This window comes from Gossypium arboreum, chromosome 2 (genome assembly GCF_025698485.1).
Source record: "Gossypium arboreum isolate Shixiya-1 chromosome 2, ASM2569848v2, whole genome shotgun sequence".
NCBI classification, from domain to species: Eukaryota; Viridiplantae; Streptophyta; class Magnoliopsida; order Malvales; family Malvaceae; genus Gossypium; species Gossypium arboreum.
In genome coordinates, this window is record NC_069071.1 from 109,814,480 (window position 1) to 109,839,643 (window position 25,164).

General features: G+C 30.5%; 1 protein-coding gene and 3 long non-coding RNA genes across 5 annotated transcripts; 2 read left to right on the forward strand and 2 right to left on the reverse strand.

Annotated features, from left to right (window-relative positions):
- Positions 1-4,569: 4,569 nt before the first annotated feature.
- Positions 4,570-5,399, forward strand: LOC108466466 (uncharacterized). Its single transcript, XR_001868635.2, has 2 exons — positions 4,570-4,902; positions 5,143-5,399. It is a non-coding gene; the product is annotated as an uncharacterized LOC108466466 (long non-coding RNA).
- Positions 5,400-8,954: 3,555 nt separating this feature from the next.
- LOC128289386 (uncharacterized) lies at positions 8,955-9,904 on the forward strand. The gene is made up of 2 exons (XR_008279033.1): positions 8,955-9,187; positions 9,556-9,904. It is a non-coding gene; the product is annotated as an uncharacterized LOC128289386 (long non-coding RNA).
- Positions 9,905-10,235: 331 nt separating this feature from the next.
- LOC108467066 (uncharacterized) lies at positions 10,236-20,139 on the reverse strand. 2 transcript variants are annotated; one of them, XM_017767536.2, is made up of 5 exons: positions 19,833-20,139; positions 19,208-19,465; positions 18,638-18,856; positions 10,868-11,070; positions 10,236-10,537 (listed from the first exon to the last, which is right to left on the reverse strand). In XM_017767536.2, exons 1-5 carry the CDS (start codon positions 19,920-19,922, stop codon positions 10,501-10,503), a joined length of 807 nt encoding a protein of 268 aa, XP_017623025.1. In that variant the 5' UTR covers positions 19,923-20,139; the 3' UTR covers positions 10,236-10,500. The 2 variants fall into 2 exon arrangements, with proteins under 2 accessions (XP_017623025.1, XP_017623024.1); XM_017767535.2 differs by having other exon boundaries at positions 19,208-19,495.
- Positions 20,140-21,840: 1,701 nt separating this feature from the next.
- Positions 21,841-24,595, reverse strand: LOC128284053 (uncharacterized). The gene is made up of 2 exons (XR_008274357.1): positions 23,544-24,595; positions 21,841-22,272 (listed from the first exon to the last, which is right to left on the reverse strand). It is a non-coding gene; the product is annotated as an uncharacterized LOC128284053 (long non-coding RNA).
- Between the last annotated feature and the right edge of the window lie 569 nt (positions 24,596-25,164).

A 25,164-nucleotide genomic window follows, 5' to 3' on the forward strand; every position in this document is an offset into this window, starting at 1 on the left:
TTCATCTTCAAGAGGTTAATTAAAAACTTTATTTTAAAAAAATTTAATTTATTTTAAATTAAATTACACATTCATAAAATTAAAATTTAACCTGAATTTTTCTATGAATTAATACCAAAAATAAATAAATCTAATATTCAATCAATCTATAAAAGATAAATTGACATTCAACGACTATATATATAAAGAATGGTTGTATTAGGTATAAATTGTCTTAAATTATATTATGATATTGATCACTCTATTATGTTTAAATTTATGATTAATTTGCATATCTTTTTGATCTGCTCTTTCTATAACTATAATCTCGTTAGCTAATTTATGTAATTAGCATCATTAATGATTTTGGTAATTCGGCTGGATTTTTTAAAACATTTATCCTAACTTATAATGTTGAAATTTTTTTGTTGTTGTAAGAGTATTTTTATTAAAATTCACATTAATATTTTATTGTAAAATTAAAATTTTAATATAAGCATAATAAAAACTCAATCACACTTATAAGGTGAAAAAGAAAAGAAGGGACACTGTCTACGAAGCCTTTTATATAGTTTTTATACATTCTTTTAGGATCAATGATATTAATTATTGCCCCGCTTGTCTACCACATAGGGTTGAAATTGTTAACATTATAGGCATTTTCAAACATGTCATCAAACTTTATGTTAACCATCTTTAATGTTGGGTACAAATTGATATTAGATCCAATTTGATATTTGACATTAAAATTAATCAATACTAGAAGTAATGTTATGTTAAGTTTTAATTACTAAGGTAAGAAATGTTTTCATTCTACAAAATCTTTATCAAAGAGAATATTTACTATCTTAACACCATGTACGACAAGTGAACTCAAGTTCTAATACTTGAAAATTTAAGACACTTAACCAAGCAACGCACTTATTATTACAAAAGTGATGCACTTTCAAATCAAGTTCTTTATCAAACAAAATAAGGGCTCTCAACTCAGTACAAAATCTATTTCATTTCACATACTTTATACATATATGGGCTTGTTAGCATAATCAATTATATATTATCAATTATCCCTTGAAATAAATAAGATAAATATTTCATAAATCTCTAAAATAAGTCTTCTATTAGTTAAGGATATCTTTCCTTCAAAAAGGCATGATTTGATCTTCTCCTTAGTTTAAAGGATATCAATTGCTTCGATCCAATTCCAATAAATTTTCAAGATACCATGCACGAGTAGATTAGTTATCAAGGATGGGTTGGCAAGTATCGCAATCAATCCTAACATGGCAGTTCAATGTAACCAGTGCTACAAGTAATTGGCATTGATTCAGGTACTGGTCAAGGTACTAGATAAAAAATACCTCAACATCTCGTTTCTATGATATTTGTCTGATAATATATTTGATTATGGTAATTGTTAAATTTATTGGCTGAGCAAAATATTATATGCAACATAAAAATAATTTATATTAAGTGTCTAACATTATTAATCTATACTATATTAAGCATTTATTTTAGTTGGTGTTATGAGTCACTCGAACACCAATTCAATTGGATAATGATGAAAATAATTTACTTTATAAAGTATATTATATTATTTTGAGGATATTTTTATTATTTTATATTTTCTATATAAAAAGAAAATAAAAATATAGACATATAATGGAATTTGAACCTAAACTTTTATAATTTTTGACATTTATACTTTACCCTTCAACTAAAATCTCATTTGTTATTTATATAATTTTTTATAAATATATTTAATACATGATTCTATTTTTAACCCACATTGTGGTTTGCCATATTCTAGTTACTATATAATGCATTTGACTGAATTGGTGTTACGAGTTAACTTGACATCAACTCAATTAAAGAAATTACTCAAAAACTATTTTCTAATAAAGGAATGAATATTAAGATAATTGGCTTTTTGCACATTACTATTTTTATATAAAATGTTTAAATAAAACTATTAAAATACAATGTCTAACCAAATAAGTGTTAAGTGTAGTGATAAAGTACATTGCACTCCTAATCGGAGAATGTAGATTTGTAGTGATAAAGTACATTGCACTCCTAATCGGAGAATATAGATTTGAACTTTGAAGACAATATTTTTTAGAATAGCAACTACGAACCCAAAAATAGACCGTAAAATGAACATGAAGGATACCAAAATAAAAATACAATGTCTAGAATCCAAACCTATGGAAAGTTTATATATAAACTATTTACCGCTTGACCTATAATTCAATCATTAATTATATTTTATAAATATAATTTTAAGGCTGATAATGAAATTTTTTAATAAAACGAGGATGGGATTTTATCATGTATTTTTAAGTTGTATTTAGAAAATTAAAGGTAAATAAATAGGACATATGATGAAATTGAAATTAAAAGTTTCCATCACCAATATTCTAAATAATTATCCTAATTTTAATGTTATGTTTTTCTTTCACTCACATCGAAAGTGTGGTAAAATCTAGTATATTTTGATATTTTTACTTTCAGTTCCATAACTACTTTATTTTCAAGATACATATTTCAATCCTAATTTTAATTTTTCAGATGCAATATATCATTTTAGTGTTAATCCATATCGGATGCATTAGAGAAGGGCCCGTAAATTCGTCTGCATTTCTTTGGAGCAATCAGGCCCAAAATAAACACACACTACGGGCTCAAATCAACAATGTGATGCCTTTCAAAATTAGATACAACCATGACCTAACAACATTTAAAAAAAAAAAACCCAAATTATTATATGTTTTTTAATAATAAAAAAGTGCTTCACTAAAAATTTTAAAAATTAAAAATAATACAAAGATCACTAGAACAAAAGATGCTAGAGGTTTGAAGCTGTTGAAAACTGCTCACTAGTGAAGTCAACCTATCCGCACATTGATTTTCCTTCCTATAGATATGTTTTAGTGAGATTATTGTGAATTCAGATATGTGAGACCTACAATCGTCAACAAAAGTTGTTTCCATTATGTCGAAACCATTTTTATTTTGGAAAACGAGGATCGACTTTAAAAACGAATTATGGAGTCGTCATCCATCCTTTTTTTGGTTTAGGTGTGATCGGACCACCTAATAAATTATTTTATTAAAATATGGATTTTGGCCCAACGAAAATCAAGAAATGGGTTCGGGAGTCAGTTACGTACGAAGAAGGATTAGCACCCTCGTAACGCCCAAAATTAATACCTAATTGATTAATTTATGTTCTAATGTTGAAAATTTAAAAAAAAAAAACATTGAAATACGATCCCCTTAAAAGTGTGTGCGCAACTCGAACTGGATTTCAAGATTCACTCATTTCAAAGAAATAAGATACCACATCCAGCACGTTAAGACACGATATTTTAAGCCTCCAAAAACTGAGATCACCTCATGATTTTCAAAACGCAACAAAAAGGGTATTCAATTATTTGGACCAACGAAAAAAACGAAATCCAGCACGTTAGGACACGATTTCTCGAATTTTTAAACATAGAACATTGCCTTATTTTAGAAGTTTTTTTAAAAATTGATAGTTGCAACAACGAATTAAAAAAAACTTGTTTGCTTAAGGATAAAAACAATTGATATTGAGTTAACACGAGAATTGAAAACATAATGCAATTACAAGGAAAAAAATAGTTACATGTATGAACAATAATATGTGAAAACGATATGAAAGCCAATGACGACACATGATATGCAAGACAGCACAAGAACTAGGAGTCAATGATATTTAAAGACTATTAAATACATGCAAAAAAATAATACAAGCAAAAATTTGAAATAACTTATATGTATATAAAACTAAAAATATATGAATAATTATTAAAAAATATATATGTATATTACGTAAGAAGAAATTCAAAATAAATAATATAAAACATAGACAAGTTAATTTAACTAATGAGGTATATATGAAAATGGGAAAAAAATATAAATGATATATACCAAGATACTAAAATAAATAAAATATACAATAATCCTTTAAAGAGAACCAAATTATACATAAATAAATTTAATATATATATATATATATATATAAAATTTAAGAAAATACTTACATAAAATAATACGAGAACAATAATGTACATGGAATAAAGATAATTTTATCATAAATTATATATTTGTATAATAATAATATATAAAAGGTATTTTAACTAAATATTATACAAGAATTTTAAAACAACAATATAGAATATAGAATTTTACAATAATATTTTTATAATTTAAACAAATAAAAACAGAGTAGAAAATTATTTAGGTAACCTAAGAAGTATATTAAAATAAATTTTTAAAAGTTGAGTACCAAATAAATTTAAGAAATAATGAATTATACATGTAAAAAAACTCAATTGAAATAAACTAAACTTAAAGAGATAATTAATGAATAAATAGAACGTCAAATTAAAACTAGGGACCACAATTCAATGCGCACAAATTCTCAAGGACCAAAAACGAAAATGCCCAAATCCCCAAAACTCAGCACCTGGGCGTGGACCAGATCACAACAACGCATAAATTATAGGGAAAATTTAATAAAATAAATAAGGTGCAAATAGGAGTTAATTCAAAACTGGCGCGAATAGGAAGGACTGAAAGAAAAAATTTCCCCTTTATAATTAAAGTGCGTGGACCCAGCCTGTGCATTGGGTCAACACGCGGGCCTTTCCCAAAATGCTACTGCTTTTAACAACCATTTATTTTATTATTAAAAACAAAAGCTGGTTTTAAAGCCTTTTTTTTTGCTAAAAAAACTTAAACTTCGATTTCTTTTTTCTGAAAAACCCTAAACTCTTTCTTCTCCCCACTGTCCTCTTTCTTCCAGCCGCAAGCAAGGCCAACACCAAGCCTTCATTTGCTTCCGTAACGACCAACAGAGGGCCGGAGAACCCCTCTTGCGAGGCGAAACGAGAGGTACTCACCCTTTCCCCTTTTATTTCGTATTTTCGGATTTGAATGGAAATAAAAATCAAGCAAAAGAACGGGAAAAGAAAATGATAAAATAACCACCTTAGAAATATTTTCTTGGCTGCTCTTTACTCTCTTTTTTGATATCTTTTTTATTTCAAAAAAAAGAACCCTTTACAATTAAAAATCAAAGGCTTTATAGCCAAAATACAAGCAGTTTCTGCTGCTTCCTTGTCCAACTTGCAGGCTGTGAAGTTGTGGAGAACGAGGGGAATAGAGTATGGGCGCAAACATGGAGCGAGGCGCACGGGGATCGTGCGTGGAGTGCCGACGTGGGGGTTGCGGCGTGGGGCTGCTGTGCAAAAGGGGAACTTAGGGTCTCTAAAACCCTAAAAATTTGGGCCTATCGGGCGTTGTAAAATTTTGGGCTTGTAAACCGAACCTATTTGATGGACTATTTAATTTTTGTGTTTGATTTTGGTTTCCCTATGGGCCGGGCAAAATTCGGGTCTTACTCATTATTTTTACTAAAATTATTTGTAAAACTAAAAGAGTTGAAAACATAAACTTTTAATTTTTATTATATTTCTTATGTTTCTATTAGAGGAAGATAGATATCAAACATGTTTTTACCAATGGAAATAAATTTTCTATTTTTATTTATCATTTGCGTATTTTAGGAAATTGTTTGAACATTTTATATAAAAGTAATATAATTATATTAATATTTATTAATTTATTAAAAGTAAAATTAAAATAAGTTTATTGATATCATATATAATTATTATACACTAAACTGTTGCTATATTATTAAATTTTAATCATATTTGTTTTAGTAAGAGTAACAAAATCCCATTTTGTAGCAAGAGATATTTGATAAAACATATGGAGGGCTTTCCATGATGATATTATTAGTATCCAATGTCCATCAATTGCTTACATTAAAAACACCAAGTCTATGCCTTTTTTACTTCATTGATTAGACCAAAGCAAAAACATCTACATTCATTAACTATATTAAAAGCTTTAGTTTGGTTTAAATTAAATCATGTAAAGGTTTTTGCTCCTTTTCAAGCTTATTGTTATGCGAAGAATTGATAAGATTGACACTTTTGATAACAACATTAAAAAAAAAAAATTACATTTAGGGTCTAAAAATGATACATGGGTATAGTGGAAAATTTTGAAAAAAAAAAAGAGTTACATATTAAAACATGTTACCATAATGTATCAAATTTGACTTAATGATATTATAAGCCTTCGAATTGTTTTAAAAAAGTCAATTAAGCCCTTTTGAACTTTTCGCACTCCATTGAACTCCTGAACTAACAAAATTGACCAAATAGGCCCTTTGATTGATGTTGACTGTTAGTATTTAATAAGAACGCTGACGTGACCATTAACAGACACCATTTTAACACAGTTTGTTTACTTGATAGGGCCACATCATCATTGAATACTGATGTGGCATTGCCACATCATCGCCAGTTGACTCAACAAAAAAAAAAATATTTAAATAAGCACAATGAATCTGGACAAATTAGTACCCAAGTTCATTTGAATTCAGACATTAATATGTCTTGATTCATTCTAAAATTATAAAAAACATAAAAATTTAAATTTATAATAATTATTCAAATTAATATAAAACCGTAAAATTTCTAAAATTTCTAAAAAATTTATTTAAAGATTTAGGAAAAAATAATTGACAAAAATATTACAAATTAATTAAAACCATAAAATTTTATAAAAATAAATTATTTTTATAAAATTTTATAAAAATTATTTTCTCATTTTTATTAAATTATTTTACTAATATAACTTGCAAAATTGAAAAATGAGAGGCAAAAATATAATAGAAAAATTGTTAATTTTGATTTTATGATATAAGTTACTTTTTGATTTAAAATATATAAATAATAAACTATTCCTTTTATAGATTTTACAAAATTTTATGATATTTAATTATTTTATAAATTTTAAGTTTTCATAATTTTTATAATTTTTAATTTTCTTATAATTCCGAAATTATCTAAACAAGTGGGTGTCAAGATTCAAACGAATCTGGAAAACAATTTATCCAGGTTCACTATGTACTTGTTTTAAAACTTTTTTTTTTGAATCGCTGATGACACGGCTCTATCATGTCAACAAATGGTGCTCACATGGCGTCTATTAACTAGTGTCGAAACCATTTTTATTTTGAAAAACGGGGATCGACTTTAAAAACGAATTATGGAGTCGCCACCAATCCTTTTTTGGTTTAGGTGTGATCGAATCACCTAATAAATCATTTTATTAAAATATGGATTTTGGCCCACGGAAAATCAAGAAATGGTCTCGGGAGTCGGTTACGTACGAGGAAGGATTAGCACCCTCGTATCGCCCAAAATTGGTACCTAATTGATTAATTTATGTCCTAATGTTGAAAATTTTTAAAAAAAAATTAAAATACGATTCCTTTAAAAATGTATGAACAATTCGAATTGGATTTTAAGGTTCACTTGCTCCAAAGAAATAAAATACCACATCCAGTACGTTAGGACACGATACTTTAAGTCTCCAAAGACTGAGATCACCTCATAATTTTCAAAACACACAACGAAATCTTAAAAGGGTACTCCATTATTTGGGAAAACGGAAAAAATCGAAACCCAACACGTTAGTGCACGTTTTCCCAAAATTTTCAAACACGAAACATTGCCTTGTTTTGAAGAGTTTCCCAAATGAGCAATTATGAAATCGGCTCAAAATATATTCGTTTGGGTTACTTTAGGGTAAAAAGTAATCGATGTTGGGTGAAAATGGGGGATTTTTTGAAAGAGGAAAAAATAATGATGCAATAATAAGAAACTAAAACATAATTATAAGCATGAACCAATAATGAGTGGATACGAATCGAAAACAAAAAAAAAAAACATGTGATACATAGAGCTACACGGAAACTAGGAACCAATATAATGCAAAACAATTTAAAAACCATATGAACAATATACAAAGGGATAACATATATGTATAAAACGGATAATATATAAGTGATTATTAAAGTATGTATTGAAATGAATAATATGTGACATAATTTCAAATGAAACAAATTGACTTAACAAATGACATACATATTTATATGAAAATAATAAATGAAAATAATATATATACAATGACACCAAAGCAACTAAAATAAACAATATAAAACAGGATCCTTAAAAGAAAGCCAAATTATATATGAATAATTTTAAAGAAAATATATATAAAAATAAATTAGAAGAAAATATTTACATAATGATTTGAAAAGAAAATATACATTAAAGATTTTAAAGAAACTATATAAATAAAATACCATAGAATTAAAAAATATAAAAAATTTGAAATAAACACAAACACATCATAAAATAACCTTAAACGACATTGATTATATATAGATTTAAAAGGAAACGTGCAATCATGAACATATTTAAAAGAAAATATATAAAATAATAATAATAAAAACAATATATACAAAAACATAATATACAACAATTCAAAACTAATGATATAAAAATATTTACATATATATAAGTGTAAAAAGTAACTAAACGATATAGATAAAATACCAAACAATATATATATATATATATATATATATATATATATATAATATAAATAATATACACATAAAGGAAGGAGATTAAACAAAAATAATAATTGAAATGAATAGTATATAAAAAGATTTATAATAAAACATAATAAAACAGAAAAGTAATAAAGAAATCAAAACAGGGACAAATTTGAGATTAAAATAAAATCTGAGATCTAAAAGCTAAACATCACATTAACCAGTGGATCCAAATTGAATGCGTGTAAGAAAGAGAGGGACTAAATGGGAAATTATCCCAAGCCTTCAAGCGTGTCACCTTAATTCGGGATCAAATGAATCATGGGTAAAATCATGTGGCAAAATTGAAACATAAAAATGAATGAATTTGAAAGAACAAAGAAGGAAGAAGGACCAAACACGTAAATAAACCGTTTAAAGAATTTATGCGTATAGACCAAGTCAAAAGTTGTCTGTTCCTTCCCCCAATGCTATTCTTTTTATTACTTAAAATTGAAACCTGCTTTAAAAATCTTTTTTTTTTTTGCTTTAAAGAAGACATTTCAACTTTTTCCTTAAAAAAAAAAACATTTCAAAGTTTTAAGACTCTTCTATTTCATTTTCTCCTCTTTTCCTCTTCTTCGACAGACCAAAGAGAAACGGCTCCACCAGCATTTTGAGCCAAACTTCGACATCAAAGGTTTCTCTTGCGCCGCGTCGGTGAGTTCCCCTCCCCTTTCTTTTTATATTTTCGTAAGTGGATCCGAATGAAAACGAAAAAATATGGACTTATAATTAGGTTTGTTGTTTTTGTAATTTTGAACTTTTTTTTGGATTTTTATGTGGGTTTTATTTATTTTGGGTTTATTATTTAATGTAATTGGGCTGGTTGTAAATAGACTTATTCAATATTTTGTTTTATTTTTTTGGTTTTTGTATGTGTATGGCCCGGGTTAAAAATTGGGTCTACAACTAGCATTGTCATTAAACACTAACAATTAGCATCAATCAAAGGGCCTATTTGATTAATTTTGTTAATTCAAGGACTCAATCTTCTTACCCTGTAACATCTCTTCCCTCTGCAAAAGACCATTGAAGCCATTGTGGATAGTGGTGAAAGCTGAAGCAACGATCAAGGCTATTGAAGTTGCAAAAGATATGAGATTTAAAATTCTATTGTGATCCAATGAAATGCTATTGGAGTTGTTAAACAACTGAGTTCAAAGTCATGTGAAAATTCATAGAAGATGCAACTATATTGTTGCCATCAAATTTGAGGAGAGTTGCTGAAGAAGACAACATATATCACTTTTTGTTGCTCATAATATTTGGTATTAGAGGTGTATTGTTTCACTTCTGTACTAAAGCTTGTATTGGCCTTTCCGGTTTGTATCACCACTTATGGCAATAAATACAATGTTTTTTTTTTTTTCTAAATTACTTATTTGATTTTTTTAATCATTTCTTAATGCCCTCTCTATCTCTACCAGTATTTTATTTTTCATAATTTTTGTATTATCTATATCAACAATATTTTATTAGTTTTTAAAATTTTGGAAAAAGAAGTCTGATTCTAAGCCACTTGAAACAACCTTATGGACAACGCACTCCCAAAAGAAGTATTACTTATAGAACAGCCAAACACCTCCCAAATAAAAAATAATACTAATTTTTTTAATTTATTAATCACAGGAGAAAATATTATAAAAGAAATGAAGGTATATATATATATATATATATTTATATATAAATATATAAGAGTTCAAAATTCCGATAACAAAGACTTTTTATGCATTATTATACATTGATAAAGCCCAGCCGATATCTACATTATGGAAGACTTATGCAAAATTACCAACAATAAGTTTAACAACTTTCACCACTAATGTTTTATATAGTAAGGGCAATACATCAACACTTCTTATGCGTGCTATAGTTAGTAAATTCCACTGTTCATGTATTAGAATAACAATACATGAGGTAGTATACACATGACCAAATTCAAAGACCATAACTGAAGAGAATTAGCAACATCACAGCACCACCGAAGTAACTCCTATATGATTACCCCTACAAATAACACAATGGAGGCTCACTATCATACCGGCCAATATTGGCTGACTTACAGTGTACCCACCGGCTATACACCCATGAAAAGGAAGATAACACGTGTGAAAACAAGAAAAGAGATCATGGAAGATCAAAGAAGAGAGGTCAAGGACATGAAAGCTACACTGCTATCACAAGATATGCCATAAGTAGCCATATAGTGCATGAAGATAAGCAGAAAATAAAGTACAAAGACAGACAAGTTGTGCTAGGAAATAAAATATAGCACATTTTGTCAAGTGAGAAAGAACACAGGGCATATCTTCAAATAGTAGTGGTAATTTAGCTTACAGTTCTTGTTCACGCTTCTTGTCATCGTCACTGATAATCTTCCCACATAAAGCATCATTCTGCACCTTGAGTACTTTATTTTCAATTCTTAATTTTGCATTCTCCTCTGCAAGCTGTGGTAAGTTACAATTAGGATTGGCATTCTTCCTCAATGATGCATTTTCATCTTTTAGCTTCTCGTTTTCAAGCCTCATTTGATCAGCCTAAAATGAAAACTACCCTGTTAAAAATCTATACAATCATATTTAAGCTCTAACATGTATGTATGTGAGCAATTGTTATACTTTTAGAATGAGATTACAATCATTTAAGTAAAAGTCTACAAGCAGAACCCATATGAAATCAATAATAAACTACCTTTAGCTTTTGGAGTCAACAGTAATAATAACATGGATTTTTACATAACACCTGCATGCGTCTATAAAATTAATCAAAAGAGATAATAGAAATGTAGGAAAACTGTTGAGGGCACAAATCCACATAAAATACTAGTATAATTATGACAGGTCCCGGTCCAAGCTATGAATGAATTGATTATTCTGCTTAGGGTGAGAACAAAACCACAATTGCTTTTCTAGAAATCAGATTGCCTCTTTATTGCCTCTTTATATCCGCGTACATGACTTGGAGAATTAGGATAACAACTAAAACAAATAACTGCATGATCTTTTAAAATAAAAACAGAATATAAAATAAGTAATCCTGTTCTTATGCAGCAAGCTGTTGACCACATGCTCACTAAGTAGACTTCAAGGCTTTCATTGACTATACTTGGGATTGCTCTTGGGTACACGTAGACAACGACGTGGCGCATCAAATTATTAGCAAGTTTTGGAAAACTGGTTAGCAATTTATTCGTATTGGACAACATAAAATCCCTTCAGCATAACAATGCCTGCAAGTAAATAGAAATGTCGACTAACTAATGTAAATATTAGCAATTTACTTAGTTTAGGATAACTACCAACTTATTTTTGAATTGAAAAATTTAAGATTCCTTCAGCACAACAATGAGATTTGTAGGGTGTTAAGAACTAAACAGAATATGGCAGCGAGATTGAGTTCTACAATAGCAAAACTGAAACTAGTAGGGAATCATTCTCATTTGGACAGAGGAATGGTACCCCGATGTGGTGATAAAAAAAATATCACTAGGTCAATTAGATTAAAGTTTGTATATTGTGTATTTGTATAAAATGCAATGTCTAAGGATTGAACCCAAGCCTAAAAAGTGTTTATCATTTTACCTATAACTCAATTGTTGAGTGTAACAAAATCTAGTATTTATTAATGAAATCATATATATTCATTTCAATTTTATGTATTTCTTGATCTACTATTGATAGCAAGATAAATTCATATTTTTAATATATTTATTTTTGGCTAATTATCGGATAAAATGCTATTAAATTTAGATTTTTCTTACCAATAATGAAATTGATGTGCTGAATTCAAACTCTTATAAAAAAAGAGAGGCCAAATTGGAACAAAAAGTAAAGAGGAAGGCTTGATTGAAAGATTGAAAGATTGAAAGATTAAAGATTCAAAGATGATTGGATAAAAATTGAAGGGTTGAAGATTTTTTTTAAAAAGTGGTTGGATAAATATTAAAGGATTTTTATATTGTTACAATTCGTAATTACTTCAAATTCTAGTTTAAATTTGATTTTAAAATTTGAATTATTTAATGATAATATTTAAAATTACTTAGTGATAATATTTAGTATTATTTAGTGATAATATTTAGGAAAATCTAGCTAAATTATTGCACTAAAAGTGTATATACCTAGTGACTACAGTCAATTGGACACACATTTTGCCTTTCGCATTTAATAAATTCTCTATTTTTTTCTCCCTTCCTGCGTCACCTTTTTATTATGTTGTTTAATTCTTTTTCTTTTCTTTACTTTCAACTTTTGGTTTAATTATCTTCCAAGGATCTTTCCCTTCCCACTTTGCACAATTCCACAAATTTATTTTCAAAGCATGACTTTTTCCATTATTAACTAAATCTCTTTTAACCTTAAGCCCGAAAATTGCTCCAATAAAACAATCATGAGATACGAGCCCGCTCAAAAAACCTCTCAACATAGTATTGTCTATCTCTCTGGTATATGGGATAGTACAAATTCGTCCCTTAAAGTTGATTTAGCTTCAATTTAAAATGTACATGTTGGGAAGACAAATTGACCATGCTATGTTCAAATTCCCGCGAACAAATTGGCGTGTCTAGGTGAGAAAAGCCAATTGGATTCCGTCAAGGGAGATAGAGATCAGATTTAAACACTCCACTCGGTTGAGGCTGGTGATTTGATTTGAGCTTTTCAGATCGCAAGGCTGTCGAAATTTTAAATTGCGAACACGTGTATCGCAGTTAGAAATTTGGTAAGAGTAAGTTTCAGGTCGTACCGGGATTGACTTTATAAGCAAAAGTTGGCGATCGGGACGTTCTTGGTTGCTATAACCAGCTTATTACTTGGAAGGAAAAATCTATTTCAAGGATCGATTCAAGATTGTAGTACATCGAGGCTAAGGCTAAGCTTAAAAAAAAATATTTATCCATTTATTTTATGTTCTTAAATTTATTTATTTTTTGCATTTTCGATTTTTTTTTTGTATCTTCTTCTTTTATTATCTTAACCAATTTAAACCCTCCATTTTTATTTTTACTTTTAGCATTTCTACACATAGGTCATGGGCACGATTGTGATCGCGACATCGATTCTGGTCACAAAAAAAAGCAAAATTAGATAGCCAATCCCTGTGGATCCGACCCTACTGCTTTATACTATTAATTACTATTACTTTGTCGTAAGAATTTATACTTGGTGGTTTTGACACCAATCAAATTTTGGCGCCGTTGCCGGGGACATTTAAAGATTCAGATAGAGGAAAAGGAAACTCGAGCTAAGAAACTCGAATATGTTTCAATCCACCTATGATGAAGGAATATGGAAAATGCTTCAAAGTCAAAGAGTAAAGGTTGAAATCTTTCTATGAGAACTTTCAAGTACGCGTAATGGAAGAATTAATTCTCTAGGAACCAAACAAATAATACTCAGGTTGTCGAGCTAACGACGTTAAACAAAAGCGCTTTATAGGAGGCAACCCATATTTATCTTTATTTATTTAATTTAATTTTGAATTCTAGTTTAATTTGAGAATTAAATAAAATATTGTTTAATACATTTTCTCGCATTATATTTCAGGTACATGAACTGCTTGAAGCAATAAAGTCTTTCGACAAAGACATGATCCGACTACTAGAGAACAAGAGGAGCAACCACCTATTTTAGATGGACGACTTCATCGCATTGAAGCTCGCATTAAAGCTTGCCTCGAAACAATGGAAGCCAATATCTCAAGCATCCTCAACATGCTACAAAGTGATCCCTCCCATCGTCCTCCGACCCATTGAATATATACAGGGAGTACACTTGACCCTTCTATTCATTATTGTTTTAAAATTGCATATTGAGGGCAATGTGAGCTAAGTAATGAGGAATTTTGGATCATGCCATGCTTTCTTTTTGCATTTGTTTTGCTTAGAATAATTTTTTTAATTCATTTTGGAAATAAACTTCTAATTCTTATGTTTAGTTTACTTAAATAAGTGGGTGAATCATGAGTTGAATTCTTAACTAAATCTCTTTTAGCTTTAGCCTGGAAATTGCTCCAATAAAACAATAGTGAGATACGACTACACTCAAAAAACCTCTAAACATAGTATTTTCTATCTCTCTGGTATATGGGATAGTACAAATTTGTCCCTTAAAGTTGATTCAGCTTCGATTCAAAAAATGTACGTTGGGTTAGAGTTGTTTGGCATATAGTTGGGAAGACGAATCAGTCGTGTTATGTTCAAATTCCCACGAACAAATTGGCATGTCTAGGTGAGAAAAGCCAATTGGGTTTCGTCAAAGGAGATAACGATCGGATTTAAACGACGCACTCGGTTGAGACTGTTAATTCTAGTTGGGCTTTTTAGATCATAAGGTTGTCGAAATCTTAAATTGCGAACATGTGTATCGTAGTTAGAAATTTGGCAAGAGTCAATTTGCAGGTCGTACCGGGATTGACTACATAAGAAAAAATTGGCGACTGGGACGTTCTTCGTCGCTATAACCAGTTTATTGCTCGAAAGGAAAAATTTATTTCAAGGACCGATTCAAGATTGGAGTATAGCGAGGCTAAGGCTAAACTTAAAAAAATATTTTATTTATTCATTTATTTTATTTTCTTAAATTTATTTACTTTTTGCATTTTCAAGTCTATTTTTTTTCATATTTTCTTCTTCTATTATCTTAACCAATTTAAACTCCCCATTTTTATTTTTATTTTCAGTATTTCTACACATAGATCGTGGGCACGACTGTGACCTCAACATTGATTTTGGTCACGAAAAAAGGCGAAATTAGATAGTCAGACCTTGTGGATTCAATCCTATTGCTCTATATCGCTAATTATCGCTATTTTGTTATAGAAATTTATATTTGGTGGTTTCGACGCTCATCAACTATATAATAATATATTTGCTTATTACATTAAAAAATAAAAAAGAAATTACTAAAATAAAAATTAATCCAAATGAAAATTTAAAAAAAAAGAAAACATAAAAAGAAACAAAAGGAAGAATAGCCAAAATGTAAAACTGTAAGAACCAAAAAGATAAAGGGAACCAAACTACCAAAATGATATTTAACTCTAAGCCCCAAACTTTATAGTTTCATTAACTGACAAAAATATTTTAAAATCTTTAACTCTTCAAGTCCACACTCATAATTACAAAATGCATCCTAGAACGGAAATATTAATATTAGTTTATAGGCTTCATTACAAGGCCGTGGTTAATATAAAAGCTTTAGTTCACAGCCCAAAAGGAGAGGCTCTTTTTATCCAAACTGACATGACAAGATCCCATGCGACAATACTCAAAACAATACAGTGACACAAAGTCTAACTCCCAGATAAGTGGAGACTAGAAGGAGATACAAACCCAATTGAACTAGATCCCATTAGAAATATTGAACTAAGCCCAATTGCTTTAGGGATCCCATTAACTATTCATTTCCACCTTTGCCTTGATTTAAGGTTCCTCTATATCCTATTTCAAAGGCATCAGTTTATACTATTTTAGGAGAGATTGGACCTGTTAAGTGTAGATAAGGTAACTCTAAATTTCATATTTTTTATCTACATAACTAAACCTGTATAAACTTTTGGCTAGGGGTTTGGATGTTTTTGAGACATTCATATAAAAGCTTACAAAATTTGCTGTCTTAGATAGATGTCAAGTAGAATCATACCTACCTCTGAATGTTTGTAGAAAACTGAATGATTACAACTACTCTTCTTTAAATCAAAAGCTTGGACCACCTCACTAAATCATTCAATCTAAGCTCGAGGACTCTGTTACAGAACATACAAAGATTTTCGAAGATGACAAACTTTCCTTTTCTCCCCCTGAACAACAAACCCAAATGGTTTCTCTATATAGACTTTTTCATGGAGATCACCATGTAAGAAAGCATTATTTATATCCAATTGATGTAAGGGCCAATCATATGGAGCTACTATGGAGATGAACAATTGAACAGAAGTTAGTTTAGCAATTGGAGAGAATGTTTGAGTAGACAATTCCATAAGTTTAAGCATATCCTTCACCAACAAGTCGAGCCACGTATACATCTAGATTTCTTACCGCAAACGCCCATTTACATCCAATAGCTTTCTTATCTGTAGGAAAATTTATTGAATCCCAAGTATTATTATCCAGAGCCACCATTTCTTCTACCATAACATCATGTCAACCAGAATGTGACAAGGCTTCATTAATAGTTTTAGGAATTGTAACGGAACTAAGAATGCAATTAAAGAACTAGAAGAAGACAATAGACCATAGAAAACAAAAGATAAAATGGGATAGGTACATTAACGTTTACCTTTTCAAGGAGCAATAAGTAGGTCAAGACTGGGATCTGAGTCACTCGTGATTGGATCTTCCGATGAAGGAACTAGTGGAGGACATGAGTTAGGATGCTATTGTCTTTGAGAATAGGCTGGAACAATAGATGGTTGAGTAGATGTTTGATCTAGTACAAAAAACTACTGGTGGAGGCAAAAAATGGTGGCGAGATGACTGTTCACACACCCCTATGTATTAGTGCATGGAGGGGCATATGGCTTTAGGCGGCATGTTAACCTCACATGTGAGGCTTCTGGTAGCCAGAAACAACAAATTGGCTGAAATGACAATACTACTCCTTATGCTAACAATGCACACGAACGATTATTGGAAAAGAAACCCACAAAAAGAGAATTGTTTGAGATGGAAGCGACGAAACATAAACCAAAAAATTGATTCGAAAGGCTCTGATACCATGAAACAAATTTTAGAGAACTTAGAAGAAGAAAGAAATTGATTTTCTCTAAACTTATATTTCATTCTATCAAGGATTACATATATATCAACTAGGGTTAATAGTAAAATGAAAGAAAATAAGAGAAATAAATCAAATCCAACCCCTAAAAATCTTCTATGTAATCTACATAATTGTTATAAGTTTGCTATCTAATAATATACACAAATATTATGTAGCATAAAATAGTTTAAAAGAGGTCTCCTAATTAGCAACCATATAGAATCAAAAAGGGAGGAATCTAGTTGTAACCCAGTTAAAAGAAGTCTCCTGCATTAATCTTTTCTTTGTAATTTGAATGGTAAGGGTTTTCCTAAAAGTTCTTATGCCTTAAAGCCAATTGGATTGATAAGGTTAATCCAATAATTCTTTATCCTCCTATCACCTAGGCTTGTCAGACATAGCCTTATTGGGGAAGATTCATTTAAGGAACTAAGTTAAACTGAACAACTAGGACTTGAAGAATAAAAGTTCTTCAAGTAGGAGTTCCAACCTAGTTGTGATTCCACCCAATCTTCCGCTATAATTAGTGGTTGGCCAAGCGTTTCAACATTCAAGCAAATCCCAAGCATTGCTTTCTATCTCTAAAATACAAAGAATTGTGTTTCAAGGTTAGTTTTTTCTCTTTTTAAGAAAAACACCGTTTCCTCAAGGTTTTTCTTGTGCAATTTTGATCCCTAAAAAACCCTAAACCATTGTGCCAGGTTTCCTTGAGTTTCTCCAAATTAGCTTTTAGTCTTCTTAAGCCGAAACTCTTGGTTGAAAGCTCTTATTCGGCCAGAAGCAAACAGATAGTTACCTTTTGATTTAGATTAATAAATTTTCAAACTAGTAGAAACGAATAGTCGCCTTTACAAGGGTTTCAACAACCGTCTGTGTAAATCAACATTAGAGGCAAAGCACTACAATCTGCTTGTGATCTTCGAGACACCATTCTGGAGACAAAGACATCTTCTGATTGTAAAGGATTCAATTGCTTGACTGTACAAGCTTCAAAGAAAGACAAACCAATTTGATTGATTGATTTCAAATTTTTTTTTAAGTTACACATACCAAAAGTTGATCTTAACCTAACAATCTAAATAGATGTTTTTAATATAATTAATTTCCACTTTATAACTAATTTGTTCTTAAGTTGTTTTGAGCATAACACCGAGAACATCCCTGTGATCCAAACTTGCAAAAAAAAAAAAATGTCATGGCTACATGGCTAGTACCTGAAGATAAGTACTACAAAAGCCAATAGTAGTTCTCACTATTAAAACCAGTAAGGAGTATAACCATTAATTTCTTCATGTGGAATGAAAAATCATTGGACATGTATACTGAGTATAGAGAAGAAGAGACTTACTAAAAACCCTGAAAGTGTTAGCACAAGAACATTTTGCTTCTCATGCTCGCGCTTAAGCTGAAGAAGATCATTCCTCAACTGTTCAATCTCTTTTTCTTGATCTCTCAAAGTTCGATTCATTAAAGAATAATCCTTTAGTAAGGACGTATTCTCTTTCTTTAAAGAATCATTTTCTTCTTTAAGGTTCTCCACATTCGATTGCATTTCCATTTTGTGATTCTGCGTAGAAAGGAAAGACAAAATGTACCATTCGTGACTCAAACTAGAATATTCATCATTTCATTCAATTCAGTTAATGATCTTTTGCTTTTAAACCAACATTTTGAATTTTGCATGCTGCTATTTCAACCTGCCTATTTGAAATTTTAAATCAAAAAATCAAAGATGAACTTCTTTCAAATGGAAAGCAATTAAATTATTAGTAAGTTCATATTTCGCCTAATTCATATTTTATTTCACAATCAAAAACAAAAAAGGCAGAATAAATTGCATGAAAATTGATCCCTTTTCCTTTAGGTTGGACCCAAATTATTGCAAGAGAAATGAGATAAGATGAGAAGATAGACTCACCTTACATCTTTCCCGATATGCCTGATCAATTCTCTTTTTCCTTAGAGCTCGTTCTGATCCAGATACGCTTGATAGGTTCCTTTTCAAAATAGAATGATTATTAGTAAGTTCCTTTAGGCTTGGAGAATGATTACTGATCTGGTTTGGGACAACTCCTCCACTGCTTATTCCAGGCTGATTATGGCTCTGAGCCCAGTTGGAGTACAGTAAAGATCCAGGATCCCATGGTTGTAGCGACGGAGAAGCTGATCTCCAATTCTGGGAAAAAAAAACCTCAGACTTGATCACCTACGCAACCGAATTGAAATATAGCTTCAATTTACGTATTCTATTTTATTCTATATAGAGAGATAAATCACCCAGAGCCTCAAGACTTCAAAGATCTAGGAAATCATGTGTCTGGTTGTATGAAAAAATAGAAAATAACTAAGTTAGCAGATCTACAACCAAAAAAAAAAAAAAACAGAGTAGGCGTGAAATAATTTGAGAAATTATGCGAAGGAAAAAAAAAAGATAAACAAGAGAGGAATAGAATTGAATTTCATCTGTTTATAGCAAGTCAAGGAACAAAGAATCGCTTAAAAAGAAAGAGAAAAACCATTGATTCTGACAAAGAAATGCTTACATCTTCATCAGCATCAGAGCAGCTTTCGCTGGGGAGCTTCTGAGAGGGATGAGGCTCCCCCCACGAAATTGCCTGAAAAAATTCGTCCATAGATTTGTTTTAGCAGCGGGAGAAGCATTTATCATCGCTAGTCCGCATATATATGACGAGATAATCGAAAATCAACAGAAAAGAATGTGCAACTACACCAAAGCCGATGGGCCCACCCTCGACAGTAACTACAGAGAGTCGCAAGGCATCGCGCGAGCTGCTTCTTTTTTTCTTTTCACAAACATGATCGCGCGATTTTGTCTAGTCGGACTGTTATAGTGTTGTATGACATATGCATAAATAAATATTTTTGACTGCAAATTATTTTAAAATATTTTAAAATAAAAATTATTTCAATTGGTTCCATCATTATTGTAATAATTTCACTCGTAAATTAATTTAATCTTTTATTTCAGATCAAATTTATTGGTTCAATAAATTTGATCCATCGATCCGATTCTTAAAATAATGATACATGAAATTTAATCTTTTATTAACGAATAAACAAAACATGTTTTTACCTTTTTTTTCAATAAAAATAATTTTAAATTCTACTGTTTATTCATTTTTCACTTTTGACTTTTTTATTGCTTCGACCTTTAATTGATGTAGATTTAAAAAAGATTTTATATTTTTTATTATTTTAATAATAAATTTAACTTTTACATATTTTATTAATTTAATCTTAAATTTAAAAATTCAAAATGTTAGCCTTTAATATTTATAAAATTTGTCATTTAGTTTTAATTCTAAAAACTAAAATAAATTAGATCGAACTTTTACAAAATTTGTTAATTTAATTCTAAAATATTTAAAGATTTTATTTTTGGATAAAAAGAAATCAGTCATTGGCAGCAGCAACAGCTAGAATGGTGGTATTCGTAGTCGGCAGCTCCACTATTACCTCCTCTTCCTGCTTGCTTCTCAAAGAGCCCTTTGCTTTGAAACGCAGTTGTTACGCTCTTAGCTTCAACAACGGCAAACGATTATCCAAAAGGTTATTTTCTTGCAATGCCATTTATAATCCCCAGGTTCAATCAAACATGAAGGTCATCCCGAAACCCTTGACTACAGAGTCTTCTTTGAAGATACTTGAGGGAAAAATGTATTTGTCCCAACTATTTTTTTTTTATTTGGAAGGTAATTGAGATTTAGTGGTGGTTTAGATTTCTCCTTGGCATGATATACCATTGCACTCGGGAGATGGTGTTTTAAACTTTATTGTGGAGGTCCCCAAAGAGTCAAGTGCAAAAATGGAGATTGCTACCGATGAGTCATGCACGACCATTAAGCAGGGATTTTTGAGTGTTTGTAATTTTTTAATCACTTCAATGCTTTTTGGGCTATATTCAGCACTTTGTTTCGGCTTCTTGCTATTCCACTACTTGGTTTCAGTATTTGACTGACTGGCATTTATTATGAAAAAATTGTTGTGAAAAAGTAGCTCTGCAAGTCTTGATGTTTTCGTTTTCTTTCAATCTTTAGTTGTTCTGTTTTCTTTCAAACTGTAGTTGATGTTGTTGAGATTGGTGATAGCCGGCTTCATTAGCCATGATTGAAAGTTACAAAATTCTTTAAAAAAAAACTCATTTTTTAAACTCTAGTAATTAGAATTAAAAATTTTTATAAACAAGGGCTAAAATTATTGAATTACTGATTTTAGGATCAAATTGATAAAATGAAGGCTAAAATTATTGAATTTTTAGTTTCAAGATAAAATTGATAAAATGTGTAAACATTGGAGAACTTAATTTGTTATTAGACCAATAAAAAAAGCCCCATGTCAGCTTCAATGTAAGTATTTAACGGGTGACTAAAATTTTAAAAACATTGGTGATGAAGTTGGGTGACCAAATTAGAACCTACCCAAAAGTTGAGTGACCACCCAGCTAGTTTACCCTTTATTTTTACTAGCCGAGTATCTTTGAACTCAACCTGCATTACATGCAACAAACAAATACATACCTATGCAAATTAGTTTATCTCAAACTGCGATATTTAAAAACTTTGAGCGCCATTGTCAATTACAAGCTTAAATCCACATGAAGGCTTGAAAATTCTAAGGATGACAACCCCGACAAGTAGAAATGACAATGCAGTGTTCATATCATTCATATACGTACCCTATGCTATTATAACATTACACTACAGATTTCTCTAGACTTGAAAGGATTAAACATTGTAAATGTGAGCACAAAAGGCTTTAAACAAAAACAAATATATAAATGAGCAAAGCATAGCACACAAAACCATATTTCAGTTCTTGGTTGGTTATCACTTCTCTAGCCAAAAAAGCCAATGGGTGCTTCAGCCTTCTCCTGGGTAGCAAATGGCTTTAGTCCTATAGAAGCCATACTTTCATAAAGGATTGGGGCGGTCCAACAAAATAGGTATGAATTCATCAATTAGGCTGCCAATAGTGAGACATAAGTATTTAGAAATAAGTAAAGACAAATTGGTAAATATCCAACTCTTTGCACAAAACTAAGCAGTATATCCCCTCTAGCAAGTTACAATGAGACATGTCACTAACTCAGCAAAACACTAGACTTTCAAAGACTCAATGTGATGAAATAACCTGCAATGCCCTCAGAGGTCAAAACTCAATGATTCTACCAATTCATCAATGGTGATGCAATGGAATTTTATTGAAGACCTTTCTACATCCACTACTACTACTGCCATCGATAGTCTATAAGGCCACAGATGATAATTAGCAATGGGAATGGAAATGGAAATGGCGGCAGCAACAACAACAGCAACAAGAAGAAGAAGAAGAAGAAGAAGAAGAAGAAGAAGTAGAAGATGAAGAAGAAGAAGCGCCAAAACCAATGATGACTAGCAGTAAGGATGGAGGTCAACAACAATGCCATGGCAAACTCTAAGCACACAAAAGCATCCATCATCGGGCAGTGCAGGAAAATGAGCAAATAATCTCAGGGCAAGTGAGACCAGACTTAAAACAACTAAAAAAATATGTAAAGACTACTGAGAAAGTAAACAACTTAAATGGAAGATTTAAATTCAAAGGAAACATAATAGACTAGGATTTCATCAGTATCATAATTTAATGACAGCTAAGCTCATGGTTTTCAAAAATATCAGTCTAAGTCTTCACAAATTAAATGAAACATAAAAAACAAAAGAACTACCATATCAACAACTTCCATCAACAAACATATTTTAAAGCTTCTCGAATTCATTAAGCATGTACTTCACAAGTGGTATCCTGATACAATTGACTAGCTAGGTTCAAACTTCAAATGACCGTAAGTGATTCACTAAGGATTAGCATATGGGATACTTTAAGTACACTATCAGATAACAAACACATAATGTACTAGTAGAGGTTAAACAAGAAAAAGTTCACAAGAATTTGTCAAATTAACTAAATGTTTAATGCTCCCAAAACATCAATTCAAGAAGAGGAAGATTCATACATTACAAATAGGATATATCAGAGATATTGACCAAATTCATAGATTAATGAAGCTACAAACCATCACAATGTGAAACGATATTACTAATCATACAAGCCATATAGTCACTAAAGAACAAAATCAGCAGCCTAAAAATTCTCAGTAGGAAAACTGGTAATTACTTGATTATCAATTAAATTAAGGGGAAAACGAGTATGATCAGGATGCAAATCATGTCTAAAGAAAGCAATAATGGCATTACGATGTCTAAATGATCAATAAAGCCCTCAGATCTCATAGCTATGCTTGGCCATTGTAGTATTAACAAACTGTTCCTCATAAAGAGAATTTACAAATCATCAGCCCTGTCAATAAGAAGATAGATAGATTATAGACAGAAATGATAGACATATATATAAGTGTGCGTACAGATAGAGAGCGGGAGAAAGAGAGAGGAAACAAATTAGGGACTTATGATGATGATGATAATAATGATGATGATGATGATAATGATGACATGGGACGATGATAGTAAACCCACTAAATGAAAACCAGAAATACTACTCTCTTTCAATGAGTTTTCCATCATTGGGCGAAAACCACATGCAGGTATGCCAAACATAAAATCAATAAAAAAATGCGGGTTCCTCATCAGTACATAAGGGAAGCAATTGCAATAGTAGGAACACACTGTTAACACACCAAAAGAATCAAATCAAACGATATTACAGTGTCTATTGCTAACGCCCAACATTATCCCATAAATAAAGTTGAAATCTTGTTACAGAAAATTCTTTAATAACATACTTTAGAACACACACACACACACACAAAAAAAAAAAAAAAAAAGAGGAACCTTGGGTGGGTAAGATAGGCATAGTAGGCTGCATGTGCATCAAGATTACAGGCTATGTTTCAAAAAAAGAAACAAAAAAACTGTTCAAAGTCCAGTGCATGCATCATCATTGTTTATCAATCAAAAAATTATTTATGAACAAATGCAAAAAATGGCTATTTTGCAAAAAGTGGTGAAAAGAAATTAGAGGCCCTCATATCTCATAGCTTTTGAGCAAACCATCAACGGATTTCTGTGCCAATGGCAGTCCCTCCAGAGCCTTTACCACCATTGGGTGTGTGTGTGAAGTGGAAAGAGGGGGTGGTGATGGTCAGTGATGGAAATGGTGGAGAGGAATAGATACACAGAGCCGAATGTCAGGGTTTATAAGGAAGACAAGGCTGAAATACTGGACTGCCATTGATTTGAGGGTGAAATACCTGGTTGTACCTTAAATTTGGGTTGAGCTTACGGGCTGGGTTACCTGTCAGGCCCATGAGTAAGGCCTTTATGTTATCTTTCTAGATAGGCTAATATGTTGTTAGTCCCTATTCTTTGACAAAATTGGAGATTAGTCTTTGTACTTAAAAAATTAAAAATTAAGTCATCTTATTTTTTCATTTAAAATCTCAATCCAATCATTAACATGTTAGTATTTTTTGTCTTTTTTTTTAATTTGGCATATTAATAAGGCTACCTTCATATAACGTTGTATATAATTGATGAAAATAAATATGTCAAGTTTATAAGTTCTAGCAAAACTATCAATGATGATGATGATTGGACTAGAATTTTAAATTAAAAATTAGGAAGATCAAATTTTAAAATTTAAAATATAAGAACTAGATCTCAAATTTTATAGAAGTATAAGGACTAATAGCATATTTTGAACTTTTAAATCGGTTGTACTAACGATATTATTATTTAGCTAAGATATTTTTGTTTATGCTAAAATATCTATATCTTAAATAATATAAAACACTAATTATTTTTTTGTAAAAAAGTATTTTTAAATTATTTCATGTAATTTAATTAATAATCATGATTA

Coding starts and splice junctions, on each gene's coding strand:
- LOC108467066 (XM_017767535.2), bottom strand. CDS start 19,922: ATGGACGAATTTTTTCAGGCAATTTCGTGGGGGGAGCCTCATCCCTCT. Junction 18,857..19,207: donor CATATCGGGAAAGATGTAAG/GTGAGTCTATCT, acceptor CTTTCTACGCAG/AATCACAAAATGGAAATGCA. Junction 10,538..10,867: donor AAGAAGCGTGAACAAGAACT/GTAAGCTAAATT, acceptor TGTTATTTGTAG/GGGTAATCATATAGGAGTTA.